We start from the raw sequence: 16621 nt of genomic DNA, 5'->3' as shown, positions 1-16621 counted from the left end.
CTTTTTCATTGCAAATATGAGGAGATGTATTCATCTTATTATCTTCCATACTAAAAATAGTTGAAGCGGAAGTGAAGTACTATATAGATAAGGTATGGTTGATGTCATGTTTCCCCACTTGTTCAAGCAAACAAAATGGTTCAAATAATGCATATGTATCTATATTACATAAAATATAAAACTTAAAAAAAAATTACTATACCTCTATCCATGCTCAAGTTTGATAGTTCACCGTTTGTGCATAACGTAATGTTGTTTGTGCAGAATGTAACATGACCCCTGTACGACTGTACAGGTTCTACTTCCAGCATATGTGAAAACAAATGCAAAAAGCAGCCATCTAACCCTACATAATCATTTTAGCACCATCTAAAGAGGTAGTGGAAAGTTGAGAACAACAAAGGGTCTATATAGGTAGCCTTGAAAAAAGAATCTTTAGAGCCTAATTTGAGACCCATCTTTATGAAAATTACACAAAACCACGTAAATCAAAACTTGCTGATATAACAAACAGTATGAGAAATTGATAGATAAGCAGTAAAAATGAACCAATATGTCGCAACCCCCGCCCCATATCTGTCCCGGGAACGGGCGGCCGCGAGAATCAGTATTGGTGGTATCGGTGTTTATCAATTTAGCAGCGGAAATTACATCAGGACCGTAGTTAGGAAAAATATTTTATCAGAGTAAAACATCATATTTTATATAAATAAGTGTATTGGGATAAAACCCAAGTTTTCATTACAAACTGATTTATAGGAGTAAACCCCATTTTATTGAAATAAAACATCTTCTTTATTTAGGTAACTTTTATAGCCACTTTTTCCAAGCCTTCAGTGCTGTCCAGCTGACTTCTATTTGGCTTTCACATTTTGTTACCTGAAACGCGTTTAAAAACATTTTGTCAGTGGGAAATTTACCGGTGAGTGAATCCCAGCTTAATCAAGAAGAGTTTTGTCATTTAACAGTATTGAGAGCGATTACAATGTTTATATCTACACAATTACTCATTCAGTATTGTCAATCCTGACTGGTGGGTCATATTACACATTGGCTATCTCTTTGTCCAATGGTAAAGTGTTTCACATTTTGTATACAAAACCCTAACATACCGGCAGTAATTGAAGAATTACAAAGACTCAGTGGCTGCTAATTATAATTTAAAATAAATAAAGGTTTTGTAAAAACAGTTTGTAAAAAGGTTTACAAAAAGGAGATTACTCACATTGCTGTCTTAGGGTTTTCCTTAAGGATTTCCTGGTGATTATCTATTAAATACACAAATGCACACGCGTTAGTATAATAACCCAATATTTACATTAGTAATACCCTCCCTGAGACGGTATTCCAACGACTACGTCGGGCAGAACCTCGACAGCCGTTACGGAACCCTGGATCAATCGGGTAGCGTATCTAATACGTAACCGGGGTTATGATACTTACAACGAGGCAGAACTTCGTTAATTAGGGGGTATTATGCCCGGAAATAGCTTATACTATAAGAAAATTCGAGAGAAATAAAGTGTGTGAGCGATTCGACTGAACAGCCGATGCCCTCAATTTATAGGGCCTGAATTCAAGTTCCTCGCGGCCCGCGAAGGATGTAGACAAGGGCTACGCAGCCCGCGACATAGGGTCCGTAGGCCCTAGCTGATCCGGGTCACCGCTCTAGCTTCAACGTGTGGCTGCCACGTGGCAGCTCCGGGCGCCTCGTTGATGAGTGCTCGCGCCCCGCGTAGACAAAGAGGTGGTCTTACGCGGCCCGCCAGAGACCATTTATTTTTGTTTTATTTAATTTTAATAAAAATAAAGGTATTCGGGGCCCGTTTTCGTATACGGGGTGTATTTAGGAGCGTCTAGGGTCACGTTAAAGGTTCCGGGAGAGTTGCTATATCTATGGAGGTAAAGAAGTACATGACTTTAAATTTTATGTTAGATTTGTTTTCATATCTATTTGCCTACCTATATTTAGTTATCTTCAAAAATGTATATATATAAGTGTATTTTAGGACATATAGGGACACTCTAAATATTTTTAGGGTGTCGAAAATTATTTAGGAGTGTTGTTATACAATAACATGTGATAATCATCACATGCACTATCTCTATTCGCCGATGAATGTTTTAATAGCACTACTGCACATGATTTATAATGTTACCAATCAACCGCCGACGATCATCATATCACTTGTTCCCTGTAAATTCATCCGATTAGTTCGATTGATTAGGTATATTAAATTTTATGTGATCAAAAAACGATAGATGATCAACTGAATTGAAGAGATCAACTTACTTTGACGGAGATTTTGATTCAAAATCCCAGGAGTAACATCAGCATCACTGCTCATAATCCCAGAATCAACATTCTTCGCCTTTTTTGTCTCCTCTTCCTCCATGTTCGTGAACTATTGATTAGGATTATGAGCACCGAATCACTATAAAATTCATAGAAACTACGATGAACAAAATGACTATAAGTTTAATCAAGTATTTCGAGGTGAATTACTACAAAGTCACAGAAACTACGAAGAACGAAATTATTAAAACAGTTTAATCAATAATCGATTGTATGAAGGGTAACTACTAAGAACTGCCCACAATTCGGTTTTGTAGAAACGTGAATACTTGAGAACATGGGTCGAAAAAGGTGGAGCTAACCACCTGTAAGGAAACCGTAAAAAACCGCCCCGAACCGTCATCATAGCGGTTATTTTTGAGAGTTTAAACGGCTGAGATTTCATCTCAGCATGATCCGACGGTGGATATCGATTTAAAAAGTAGTTAGACTTAATAGGAACAATATATATATATATAATTTGGGAGAGAGAGTGTGAAAGAGAAAAGGGGTATTTATATGTGATCTCATTTTCTTTTATTTATATACCATAAATAATTAAGTAAAAAGACTAAACTGACTTTAAGTAAATAGACTTAACTGAAAATTTTAACCTTGTTGTCGCTAAAGGACGAAAAAATGTACTGAGTTTTCCAAATAGAAGATTGTGACTGTAAGGTTATCCATTGCAATCTGATACAAACATAAAGGACGGAAAGTGTAATTTACCCCTAGTTTTATCTAATCTATAATAATCTATATATTATGATCAATCACTAAGTTTAAATTATCGTAAAAAAACACCACCATTATTAGCGGGTTCCAATTTATGTTAATTATTAGGTTCCAATTTATATTCGTAGGATTACGATGAGATGACTGACTACTATGCGGATAAAAACAATAGGCTTCCTACTAATAGTTTAGTCAATTTCTTAAGATCGTACAGATGTGTAGATCAGTAGATCCATATAGTCATAACAAATATCAGTCCAGCGAATCTTGAAAATTTTCACCAGGGGGTCGGAAGTCACCGGAACAAAAAATTCTATATAAGTAAATTTTATTTTTATAAAACCGGGGGGGGGGTCGAAAACGTATATACCTAAAAAATTATATACGAAACGTACATACATAACATTACTGAGCGAAAAGTTCGGGTGGTCGGACGCCCCTCCCGGCCCCTTAAAAGCTACGCCCCTGCATAACTAATAAATATTTAATATAAACAAATCTAGTTAAGTGATCTAGGTGCATTGGGATAACGATAACTAGTTTTTAAATATTTACTTTTTTAATAACGGTAACTAGTTTCTAAATAGAGTAAATTGTCAAAATCGTCCATGAAATTTAGTCATGTTTGTCAGTTTCATCCAAAATGACTTTTTTGTTTGTGTCAAACAACCCTTCACCTTTGGCATTTTTTTTGCCATTGTCATCCAAACCACTAACTTAATTTACTTTTTTATGTTAAGTCGAAGGATATTTCGATTTTTATGTTAACTTATTATTATTATTATTATTATTATTATTATTATTATTATTATTATTATTATTATTATTATTATTATTATATTATAACTTAACTAGTTTTTTTTTTATTTTAATGTTTCGTTTATTACAAAAACACCCCTATAACTTATAATTTTAATTAACTGACGTATTTAACCTTGTTAACGCTTTCCCCTTGAATAAATCTAACTAAGCTAACCATATTAGTTAATAATATTAACGTTATTTGTCCGGTTTTTAACCAAACGCGGTACGTGATAAATAAAATATAGAAAATAATAAAAGTATAATAAAATTCTTATTAACTAAATTTTTTAAGGGTCCGGCTTCTACGATCCGGGTTGGGTTTCGGAGACCCGTTTTTGGCGGATGTTACATAAACTACTCTAGCCGCAACCCTAGGGGGTGGCGACAGTGTTGCCTTGCGGCAAACTACCCTAAGACCATGTGTAGTGGTAGCAATTTATAATGCCCCCACCATGGGGCATTATATGACATGTGGCATCCTAGTCACACTTTGGCATTATAACAAAAGTGGTGTAGTGGGCATAATGCCCTATAATGCCCTACCAATCATTAAAAAAAAAAAAAAAAAAAAAAAAACTATTTTCTCATTGGCTAGTCAAGCCCATTCAAACCTTCCACAATTCATTTAGGCGTTTTCATTAAAACGCCAAACCCATTTTTCTTTGCCCTATAATGCCCTATGTAATGGAGAAGGGGGCGTTTTTTTTGCCCTATAATGCCCCATAATGCCCCACTACACATGGTCTAAGGAGCTTACCCGCATGGCGCCCTGTCCCCCCTTACCTTTTTTATTTCTTAACAACTTTTAACCCTATCAGGGGGCCATAACCAGCGTGCAAAGCGAGCCTCACCATTTTGGCCGATTCTTTTCAAGGATGTCAGACTAAATCCGCAACTTTTAAATATTATGGACGGAATCTAAAATTTGGGCCAAACCATAGAATCACTTGTGTATTTTACTCTTTTTTTTACTGTTTGTTACATAGCAAATAAAGGCATGTGTCAAAGATCAATCGCCAAAGCGTGGATCCTAAGAGTTTTTTGTTGTAAAAACTGGTCTTTAAAATAGATAATTTTTATATAATTGTGTTAGAAATTATTAGATCTAGGGGAAGATATACACTAATAGAGAACTGCAATATTCTTAGTTTATTGAACTTGCATTTGAATACCCATGGCCATTATAGAAATGGATTTATTATTACATTAACATATGTATTTGTTTAACCAAAAGGCCTTTGATTGTAGCAATCAAGATTGTCTCCAGGACTAACTCCCAAAATACTACAATACCTTCTATAAAACCCAATTCTGTCCTCCACCCTATTATCCCGACCATGCCCGCATTCTAAACCACCATTGATGATGTTCGTGATCACACCGAAACCCGGGACACGACCAGCTGACCTGTCAGCGGCTGATGGTGTCCACCTTCTAGTGATAACGTCATGGCTTGATGGTTTGTTACCTTGTGGAGTCATCCAGTACCATATTGCTGACTGAAAAGATAAGGTTGGATCGGTGGCTAAAAGATCGGGATTGTTGATCAAGTCCCTTCCTATTGATCTCCCAAACAGCCCATAGTTGTAGTTGCTGTCAAATAATTGGATGTTATAGTCAGTAAGAAAACATGTTAATTTAGGTTATATATATAACATCTGAAATTGTTTAGATTAGTTATGATAGTAGGAGAAGTTTCATTTGAGAATAAATTTAATGTAAGAAGAAAAAGAAGAAAAAACATATTAGTAAAATACAATTTTATTTATAACTCATATCATTAATTTTTCTCTAATTAATTAATCAACTAATTATTAATTATCCTACATATAATCTACAAAACCTACACATATCAAAATTTTCCTACATATACCCTACACATTGTAGAATTTTATCCTACACAGTCGAAATTTATCCTACACACCTCGAAATATATCCTACACAACTCGTAAATTATCCTACACAACTAGTAATTTATTCTACACTTTAAACTAAGTTGTTTTTTTTAATTTGGAAAAAGTATATATATATTGAAAAGGAATTACAAATTTAATTTACTTAGTTATTAAAGGGGAAGAATAAAAATTAATGATGTATGTAAGTTTACCAATATACCTTTATTGTAAATTAAATGTAAATATTAAATGAAGTAAAATAAAGCATTCTTATTGGTTTATTGGTTGAAACTTCAACTATTTTCTTCTTAAAAAAGAATTGTTCTAACCTTCACCTATGATAATATATATTCAAGCTAGTCAAAGGTTGCAAAAGTATACTTAATTAAATTTCTGAATTTTGCTTCCACTTTGTTCTCATAGATCCCTTTATGGTTTTATAATTTAAAAACTTTCTTTCTAACTAACTAATCATTTTTTATAACAATAAAGTATCAATATGATTTCAGAAAATCACTTGTGGGAAATTGCAAAAAAAAAAAGTCTTAAAATGTGGACATCTTTTTTTCTATATCTAGAGTTGTAAAAATGACAAAAATGCTAAATATACTCAAAAATCAACTATATATAGATTATTAAATTATAAACAGTTCTAGACTTTTTATATATATATATTTTTTATTTTTTATAAGTAATGACAAAAGCTTTCAAATTTAGGGTTCTTTTAGAAATTTCTATCGTCTTTTTGTTGCTATTAGCAGATTATGACCTTTAAGTTTTTAATATTTGAAATTTTAGTTATAATATGTGAAAACAATTTTTGTAACAAAAAAAATGTAAATTGGCATCTAACCCATGCTAGAAGTTCAGTGTTTTAGCTAGAGAACTATATATCACAAACTAGGGAGGGACACAATCCGAAGTACAACATAAAAATATTTAAGTTTTGGGTTGTCATATTTAATAAACACGTTTGCTACCTTTAGATAAATGGGTGAAACGAGGTGTGTTTAGGTTACAACGTTGTGAGTGGATTTGGGTTGTTATTTTGACACAAATAATATATGAGTCGTGTGTTTCGGTTAAACCCGCCAACCAACACGATTATTCCTGTTACAAAGAAAATATCTGTGAAGCCGGAAAGTAAGAACTTACTGAGATAGTTGTATAGGTCCTCTACCGAAGTAGCTTTGGGGACATGGCCAGTCAGGGGAGTCACAATACCTATTGGCCTGGTTTTGTTCTCTAACAAAACAATATCCCCATGCATATGGACCATCTGGTGCACTTGACCATCCACCTACACATCACAATAATTCACAACATATCAACCATGAACACATCCTTAAAAAAAACAAACAAATTAATAAAACAAAACCTGTTGTTTCATGGGAGGTTTGAGCAAAGAAAGCCGCGAGCTCTCTTCTTCGGTCTTCAGCGCTTCCAGTGGTGCCAAACCCGTTATAGGATCTCGCAGCGTTAATGAAAGCATTGTAAGCGTAGAATCCATTTGCTTTGCATCTGGGGTCGTTTCGGTACTTGAGCATTTGGTCAAATACGGATGAAGTAACGATGGCGCCAACCGTATCACTACCACTTGGTGTCGGAGTGCTACCAGTGCACTGATACTGGCAGTTATTTGACGGCAAGCAGTGATCCGGAGTGTTTCCACAGTAACCGTATTGGCTACAGCAGTTACCGTTGGAACATGGTGCGTTACCGCCTTGTCTCCCGCAGTTTTGAGCGGAAACAGATGCTAACAGGAACACAAACGTTAGAGGGAGAAATCTAATCATGGTTTGTTGTTTGTGATGATATTATTTTTGTGTGAAACTTGGTGTATTTATAGCCATGAAGGACTATATTTATAATTGGTTTTTCATATATATATAATGCAGAATATTATAAAGGAATTGTATACGTGTAATTGCCTTCGTAATGCAAGGGATACTGACTATCCGTATAGAGAAATCTGTTCAAAAAACTATTACTTAAATGATGTAATAAATAGCTTAACTTGTTCAAGCATACTCAGGTCCAGTTTTATATAATAAGTTGATAACGTCTATGTTACGATTATTTCAGTGGCCACCGACCCCCACTTTAAACCGGCTCGAGGATCCTTTGAGGTCACAGGTTCGAAACCTGGTAACCCCAGGCTCTTCAGTTCCCCTCGAGTTGGCAGGGGTTTCTCCGCCAGGCAGCGTTGTCGGGTTGCTGCTAGCTTAGGAAGTGGGATCACTTCTGCGGTCGGAGATACTGTGCATCTACCCTTTTTTTATATTCATGCATATATGTTACTCGAAATACAAAAATGTGACCCACATTCATAAATTAGATACATAGTTTTCAGTTAACGCATCATCCTCTTTAGTCTTTTAAAACTAGACCGCTCATCAATACCAGATCTAGATGAAATATGTTGCTACGTGAATTGAAGCACATTTTATTAAAATACTGAAGTAGGAAATTACATAATAGCTGTAGGTAAACGGACAATAAGTTGCGCCACAACACCAGTTTAGATTGCAAAATCGATCCTATAGAAAACAACTCTGGATCAGTATTGTATATCAAAGTGATTTTAAAAAAGATACACAAATTTACACAGTTATGTCACGTATCTCATGTAATGGGCCATGTTAAGTAACGCACATCAAAGGGACGTTTGGAAGATGATATGTACATTTGAAGTGCATAGGTAATCGATCAAAAGTATATTTCCGTGTATTTTATGGAAATGGTATACACTAGTTCTTCGAATATAAAATACACGCGTGTAATATTTGAGTAATGGTAAATCTTTTTTTTGTTACATAAATCTTACTAAATGATTATTGAACGTTAAATGGTTATATCGTTACCGCAAGCAATTTTAGAGATAACTTATTTATTCTATTAATTAAACGTTAAATGTTAATTGACTAGCAAGTTACATGTACAAAAAATCTTCATTGAGTCATTGACAACTACACTGTTTAAAACTTCAATACATAGATGTAATAATTAAAATGTGGAAGTTAATGTTAGTTTGGTCCTCTGTGAAGAAAAACTTGCACCTACTAACGTGTGGAAGTCTCACAGTCCCATTAAAGTAACTCTATGTAGACATCTTAACTTTGGTTTTTAAAAAATGGCTGGAATTGGACTATGTATATAAAAATATTTCTAGGCCCATTTTTTATAAAGTAGCATTGGACTAAAATTAGATATTTTAGGCTCAAAAAAAAAAAAAAAAAAAACTTGGATTGGAACATGTGTGTCTATATTGAATTTGGGACCCAAGCATAAAAATACAATTTAGCATTGAGTCAACCATGCAACAACCATCCTGAGATTCATTACTTTCATCTCCAGAGCGCTATCATAAGGCTAGGCGGGGCGCTCCGTTGTTCTCCGTGGTGGTTGAAGTTCCACGCGTGAAACACCACCGCCACTTAATTCCGTCACGTGTTGTAGCCATCACGTTTGAAAAGTTGCAAAATGTTACCGTTAGGGAAATTGTTGGGTGTGATTGGATGTGGTGAGTGATGGGCACCCCCACTAAAATCCATCACTATTGATGGAACCAAGTTCGGTAACGTGGCGGAACATGATTGAGTGTGGTGAGTGATGGAAAGTGGAGCACCCCACCCCCTAATTGACGTAACCCTCTTGTCCAGACTCCAGATCCATTGTTGTTGTTGCCGATCATGTTCAAATCCACCTCTTTCATCTCCAAACTCATTCAAACGTTTTAAACTTTGAAGTCGTTGCTCTTGGCCGGTCTACCCAAGATATTTTGCCAATTCAACCGACACCCGCCCTAACCAGCTGACCAATTTGAAAGCTACTCAAAAGTGCTTAACTCGATTGGCCGTGTACATGGTTCCCGGTCAGACTAACCAGTCCGGTCCTCAGAAAAATGCTTCCAATTCCATCAACTAGGTCTTAAATTCATGACTCTTGCTTTTAAAAAAAGATTAGTTTGGGTAACAAAAGTTGAATATGGATTTATAGAAAATGGTAAATCCAACACAACACAATACAAAATAGATAGCGACAAAATGATGACCGAAAATATTATTAACACAAACCAAAAAATACTCACCATAAACCCTAGATCTTACAAAGTGTAAGATTCTGAAACAATACAATAATCCCGATCAACTTATCATAAAACAAACTACAGAAATATACACAATCACACAGGATCTATCAAGACGAGATCAACAAACCCTAACAACATCTAGAGTGAGAAAACACAACAAACAGAACAAGAAGGATATAGTGAACCCTAAGGGGAGTGGGGGTGGTCACTAGTGATAGAATTCCATCACTCACAATATCCAATCATGTTCCGCCATGTCAGCAACAATTTTTCCATCACTCACAACCTTTTTTAGCGGCGGTGGTCATCACTCACCACCACACCCAACAATTTCCCCCCAACCAACAACTACCCTCACAACTAACAACTATCACGCCGTGAAAAAAATCACGGAATCGGGTTTATGTTGAAGTATAACGCGTTGAACTTGGAGTGGCGGTGGGTATAACGCGTTGAACTATGATGATCACGGTGCTATAACGCACCCCCCCCCCCCGCCTAGCTCTCGCTCACAATCATTCAACTTTCATCGTAGCCGTTGTACACTTTTCTCTTTACACATAAGTCCCTCAACTGTTTCAACCTGCACGCTTGAAGAAACTTTAAAACCATCATAACAATAAACTATAACATATGAATGCTCAATACATGTTATTTCAGTAAGATTCATTTGGTTTAACTCAAATTAATTATACAACAATATTTGGGTTTACAAGTCATATAACATGTCAAATCATGTCAATCTTACAAATCTAGCTAACTTAAAATGGATCAACACCATCACACCCTTTGTTTGTCACTACCACCTACTCGCCGTCATCATTCATCAACGCCGCTACCACTATGTTGTCACTTCACCAGCACCACACATTCACACCACCCGCACTATCGTCACTTTCTCTGTTACGCCACCACCATCAGCAGCATTGCCGCAGCCAACACCACCTGTAGCCGTCGTCTCCTTTGTCGTCACCGCCATCACCACCTTGTCATTTACAGTACCATCACCACTTCTGGCACCTCCACCCACTTTCGCCCCAACAATGCCACTCCTGCCACCACTCCTCCATTGTTACCACCATCCCACACCACCTCCACTAGTAGCCATAAAAAATGTAAACCAGGTGAACTTTTTTTCTTCTTTATAAAATTGACTCATTTCATTCTGAGCCCATATTAATTATAACATGTTTTGACGCATGACAAATCAATTTGTCTTTTTTTTTTTTTTTTTTTCAAACGGCTTGTTTTGATCCGAACCCATTTTGGTTGATTCTTGTGTAACCAAACACAATAGCACCATTTAACTCATTTTCTTTTATAGCTAAACATTTTCATTCATCCATTTTACCTATGTAAGTAAATATAAAATCAATGAACTCATCTTCACATAACTCTGTTGAAATGATTAACCACAACGAGAAAATTAAACATGCTATTGATTGAACTTGAAATGGAGAACCATAAAATTCTCCTTATGTATTATATCATGAACATTTAAAATACCCATTGTAGGAATGGTTTTATTACATAACAACAACATATTTATTATAAGTAACAAGACAACTTATTTTAAGCAAAAGGCGTTTGATTGTTGCAATCAAGATTGTCTCCCGGACTAACTCCCAACATGGTGCAATACCTTCTGTAAAACCCAATTCTATCCTCCACCCTATTGTCCTGACCCCGCCCGCATTCTAAACCACCGTTGATGATGTTCGTGATCACACCAAAACCCGAGACACGACCAGCTGCAGTGTCAGCAGCTGATGGCGTCCATCTTCTAGTAATAACATCATGGCTTGATGGTTTGTTATCTTGTGCGGTCATCCAGAACCATATTGCTGACTGGAAAGATAAGGTTGGGTCTGTGGCTAACAAATCTGGGTTGTTGATCAAGTCCCTGTTAACTGACCTTCCAAACAGCCCATAGTTGTTGTTGCTGTCAAATTGTTGGATGTTATAATTAGTAAGAAAACATGTTAATTTATTTAGGCTATATTATAATGTCTAAAATACTTACTTAGTGAGTTGGATGGGTCCTCGACCAAAGTAGCTTTGGGGACATGGATATGCTGAGGAGGTACAATAAGTGCTTGGCGGGTTTTCTTCCCTAAGAAAGCAATATCCCCATGCAAATCGCCCATCTGGTGCAGTGTCCCATCCACCTACACATCATTAGGTCAACAAAAAAAGAAAAAGTCAACGACCAATATCTAATTCCTCCTTATTTACATCCAAAAAAACAAAGATACTGATTAAACATGAGAAAATCATTCGAGCATTTTTGCCTACGAGTTTGACAAAATAGCCAATAAGCTTCCCTACAGCACCCATTTACGTGTCGGCGCAACAGATTTCCATCTGGCTTAGGAGAATGTATCTGTTGCGCCGAGAATATAATTTGTTGTGCCAATAGACATATGTGGTTAATTGAATGTTTTTTTTTTTTTTTTTTTATAATTCAATGCTATTTTGTCACGAGGGAAAATTACTAAAATAGTCAAAGTTTCAAAAATTGATATGGAATTTAGGGTTTACTAAAGTAATCACCAAAAGAGCAGGCTGAGCCGGCGCTTTTCACCAAAAAGCGGTCTTTGCCAGCACTTTTTACAAAACGTGCAGGGTTAGCCAACACGTTACCAAAAAGTGTAGGCTAAATCCTAGCTGTTTCAGCTGGCAGAGCTGATGTGACGGCTTTTGATCGGAGGAAACTAGAGGGAATATTACTTTGGTGAAGGCTAAATAGGATATCTATTTGTTAAATTTTTTTGTCAACTATGACTAATTTAGTAATTATTCTTTTGTCAAACTCATTGGTCAAGATTAACATTTTTGTGATTTTCTCATTACACAAACCTGTTGTTTCATGGGAGGTTTGAGCGAAGAAAGCCGCGAGCTCTCTTCTACGGTCTTCAGCACTCCCAGTGGTGCCGAAGCCATTATACGATCTTGCAGCATTAATGAAAGCGGTGTAAGTGTAAAATCCATTTGCACGGCATCTGGGGTCGTTACGGTACTTGAGCATTTCGTCAAACACGGATGAAGTAATGATGGAGTCAACAGTATCACCACTTGGTGCTGGAGTGGTACCAGTGCACTGATACTGGCAGTTATTTGACGGCAAGCAGTGATCCGGAGTGTTTCCACAGAAACCGTATTGGCTACAACAGTTACCGTTGGAACATGGTGCGTTACCGCCTTGTGTCCCGCAGTTTTGAGCGGAAACAGATGCCAACAGAAACACAAACGTTAGAAGGAGAAATGTGTTCATGATGTGTTGTTTGTTATGATATGATTGTTGTGTGAAACTTTGGTGTATTTATAGTCATACATATGCCGTTACATTTTTCTATTTGAGACCCATTATTTGTCCATGATTATCATGGACTATTATAATAATATAATATATTCTTTTTCATATTTTTATAATGCAGAATACTAAATCAGGAATTGTATGCGTGTGTCATTGCCTTTCAAGACCAAGTAAAGTAATGATGCCTATCCGGACAAAAAAAAATATTAATTTGAAAAACAGAAAACTCTAAAAAGAAATTAATTTGAAAAAAAAATATTAATACCCAAACTATTACATTAATCCATTAATCCGTGTATAAGGTAAACTAGTCTTAAGTCGCCCACGTTCCGGTAAAAGGAGCGTAAAACTGTGTTACCAGCGTTACGAGACAGATGGTGTAAAAGCGTGTTAAGTAGCAACCACACGACGATCAAAATCAGGAAAAAACGTAAAATAAAAACACGAATTTTCACACCAAGTGACTCGTGACGTAAAATGTTGACGAAAGTCAAGGAGGTCAAAGTGATATTGTATAGAGTTTTAGAAATTGGGAGCAAAGTTGACCACTTTGAAATTTGAAATATGAGTACCAAATACTATGCTAGATAGCAACTGAACGACGGTAAAATCCGGAAAAAAACGTAACACCAAAATACGAATTTGTGAACACAATTTTAAATGTGTTGTATATGGCAAACAAAATAAAAAATAACAGTTAAATATGGTTCAACATTTTATAACTTTTCTCCACCGGTCGTTACGTACGGGTCCTAAGTCAGTCGAGTTAGTTACTGTTTTCTATGTTTTACGTTTCAATTTATTTTATTTTATGTGAATTAACATGCCACAACGCATGGGTGTCAATTAACGTTTTTACATTACTTTTTGTTCTGTTTAACGATCCCGCCGTATCATGCGGGTCCTAAATACTAGTTATTATTTAAATACTACAAACAAACATCGAAAAAATGCCATTCAAAATTGTTCTAGAAAAGTCTTTGGAATCTTCTTCTGTAAAAATACATTCTAACATTCATATTATATGTATTTTTAAACCAAATGGATTTGACAAACTGAATAATTACATGAAGGCTTATCTGGATTGGTCAATACTTTAAGGATCGATTGACTTGTTCAAATGCGATAAGGATGTTGAATGTTGACCAGTAAATCACTCACATGATGCACAAGATATGTTCATTGACTAATTCTTCGGCACTGTTTGTGTTTGATACTTTCGTTGTAACTTGTAACTTTCAAATCCTTAATATCTTGGTCCCATGATAAGAAAAACTTACACACGTCTAAGTTCTTTGTTTTCGATTAGGTATATTTCACATATCACAATTAAAATTGTATGAAGCAGCCACCCTAAAGTCGTATTTGCTTTTATTATCATGTTTTTCTTTATTAGTTAGGCCGAACAAAGTACGTTTGAATTACTTATTTGACTCATGAGGGAACAAAGCTACTACAAAGACAAAAACAAATAAAGGAAACCAAAATATTACAAGAAATGAAAACGTTTCTAGCTAGCCTCATCAAAAGCCAATTCTTTAGCCCGATGCTTGAATCACAAGAAGCTTAAAGCTTTAACTTCTTCGATATAAAATCACACCAATATAAAAAAGTAAGTTAAATATGTTTAAAATTGATAGAATTGTTTTCTTAAAATTATGATTGTTTAAATTATATATAATCATCTGTAAACTTATATGTTTAGATAATATTAAAATCAATTGGTATCGGGTTTGATAAAACCGGAAATCACACGAAGTTAATCGGCTAACACCTAATTTTTTATTATGAAGAAATTGGCTCAAAACTTCATTATTCCTACCCATCATCGTGACATATACAACTAACTTAACGTGTTACACTATAACTAGGATTACAACTAATTAAATATATAAATCATCTAACAAGTCTTCAAACGTATATCAAATAAACATATATGATAGTTATCCACCATTTAATTAATTGTTTGTTAGGGGAAGATCATTTGAAAATAAAAAGTAATTAGAAGAAAAAAAAGCAAATGTACAACTGAAAAATATTAAATCGTTTTTCTTTTATCTAATTTATTATTATTTTTTACTAATTAATTAATTAACCATAAAGATTGTCATTCTCTACACTAAAACTTTTTGTCTACACACGACAAAATTTATTTTACACATTTCGAAATTTATCCTACACTTTATCCTACACAACTCATAACTTATCCTACACTCTATTTTTTTTATGGAAAAAAATATTTTGAAAATAAGTTACAAACTTAATATAGTTAGTTTATTAAAGTGGATTGCTACATATTAACGATCTATTTAAATTTACTAATATACCCTTACAATAACATTAAATACAACTATTAAATGAAGCATTGTTATTGTTTGAAATTTATTCTTTTTTTTTCTTCTTACAAAAAATTTCGTCTCATTTAAAACATCCACTTGTTTGTTAATAACTTGATTTGTACTCCAAGCCTCTATCCATAGCCATCCCACGCACCAACCACATATGACTAGGAAATTAGCCAACAATCACCCCCTAAAATTTTGAGTCGTGTAGGGTAATTCTTGTACACCAAGTAACATTCTCATATCCTTGAAACTCATTCGTGACAAGGATTTCAATTCGTCAACGGATCTGCTTTTTGTTTGTCTCTAGATACGTTTTTAACCGTCATTTGTTCGTTTTCCACCACACTCACGAATAAAATGATATCGTGTATGGATATGTTTGCTTCTACCATGAAAAACCATATTCTTTGATGTCACGTTAGTCGATTTATTTATCAACCCAAATCAACAACTTTTGCTTCTCTCGTCCCTTCAATTATACGAGCAACTCTTAGAGCCAAATTTCCTGACATGCAACTACGTTTGCTGCCATGAATTCAGCCTTGCATGAAGATAAGGCCACATTAGTTTGTTTTTGCGAACACCACATTATTGGTAAAGATCCAAGACAACAAAAAAACATGACCGATAGTACTTCATCCATCATCTTTATCTACATTGTGACTGCTATCGCTGTAAACCACCATTTTTAAACTATCACTTCACTCGTACTTTATCCTAAAGGAATCTATTCCCCGAAGACAATGTAGAATTTGTTTTATTGCAATCACATGTGATTCTCTTAGGATTTGCATATACCGACTAACCACCCTCACAAAATATGACAAATTTGAACGCGTATGTAACAAATAATTAAGACATCCCACTATTGTACGATAGTTACCCGTGGTTCGTCTTCGGCTTTTGATAGTTTGAGCCCTAATCCCAATGAACACGATGTCGAGTTACAATATCTCATACCAGTTTCTTTTAAAATCTTCAAGACGTAGCTTTCTTGTTTGAATTTCACACAACCTTCATCTCAAGAAACTTCAATACCTAAATAATAAGCTAACTTATCGAGATCCAACGTCTTAAAACGTAAAGCCACCATTTCCTTAA

At 35.2% G+C, this 16621-nt stretch overlaps 2 protein-coding genes across 2 annotated transcripts; both read right to left on the bottom strand.

Moving 5' to 3' along the window:
• Positions 1 to 4997: 4997 nt before the first annotated feature.
• On the bottom strand, positions 4998 to 7617 carry LOC110880245 (endochitinase B). The gene is made up of 3 exons (XM_022128832.2): positions 7148 to 7617; positions 6925 to 7069; positions 4998 to 5467 (listed from the first exon to the last, which is right to left on the bottom strand). Exons 1-3 carry the CDS (start codon positions 7563 to 7565, stop codon positions 5098 to 5100), a joined length of 933 nt encoding a protein of 310 aa, XP_021984524.1. The 5' UTR covers positions 7566 to 7617; the 3' UTR covers positions 4998 to 5097.
• A 3680-nt stretch (positions 7618 to 11297) lies between these two features.
• LOC110880246 (endochitinase B) lies at positions 11298 to 13162 on the bottom strand. Its single transcript, XM_022128833.2, has 3 exons — positions 12719 to 13162; positions 11883 to 12027; positions 11298 to 11801 (listed from the first exon to the last, which is right to left on the bottom strand). The coding sequence occupies exons 1-3, from the start codon at positions 13131 to 13133 to the stop codon at positions 11432 to 11434; spliced, it is 930 nt and encodes a 309-aa protein (XP_021984525.1). The 5' UTR covers positions 13134 to 13162; the 3' UTR covers positions 11298 to 11431.
• Positions 13163 to 16621: the final 3459 nt, after the last annotated feature.

The sequence above is a fragment of the Helianthus annuus genome, chromosome 9, assembly GCF_002127325.2.
Source record: "Helianthus annuus cultivar XRQ/B chromosome 9, HanXRQr2.0-SUNRISE, whole genome shotgun sequence".
NCBI classification, from domain to species: domain Eukaryota; kingdom Viridiplantae; phylum Streptophyta; class Magnoliopsida; order Asterales; family Asteraceae; genus Helianthus; species Helianthus annuus.
Note: the sequence above shows the minus strand (reverse complement) of the source record. Positions and strands in the feature narration are given on the sequence as shown.

Excerpts from the sequence above, each read along its gene's own strand:
- LOC110880245 (XM_022128832.2), bottom strand. The coding sequence starts at position 7,565 with ATGATTAGATTTCTCCCTCTAACGTTTGTGTTCCTGTTAGCATCTGTT. Across the intron at positions 7,070-7,147 it reads AACCTCCCATGAAACAACAG|GTGGATGGTCAAGTGCACCA; the intron begins GTTTTGTTTTAT and ends TGTGATGTGTAG. Across the intron at positions 5,468-6,924 it reads GGACCTATACAACTATCTCA|CAACTACAACTATGGGCTGT; the intron begins GTAAGTTCTTAC and ends ATTATTTGACAG.
- LOC110880246 (XM_022128833.2), bottom strand. The coding sequence starts at position 13,133 with ATGAACACATTTCTCCTTCTAACGTTTGTGTTTCTGTTGGCATCTGTT. Across the intron at positions 12,028-12,718 it reads AACCTCCCATGAAACAACAG|GTGGATGGGACACTGCACCA; the intron begins GTTTGTGTAATG and ends AATGATGTGTAG. Across the intron at positions 11,802-11,882 it reads GGACCCATCCAACTCACTAA|CAACAACAACTATGGGCTGT; the intron begins GTAAGTATTTTA and ends ACAATTTGACAG.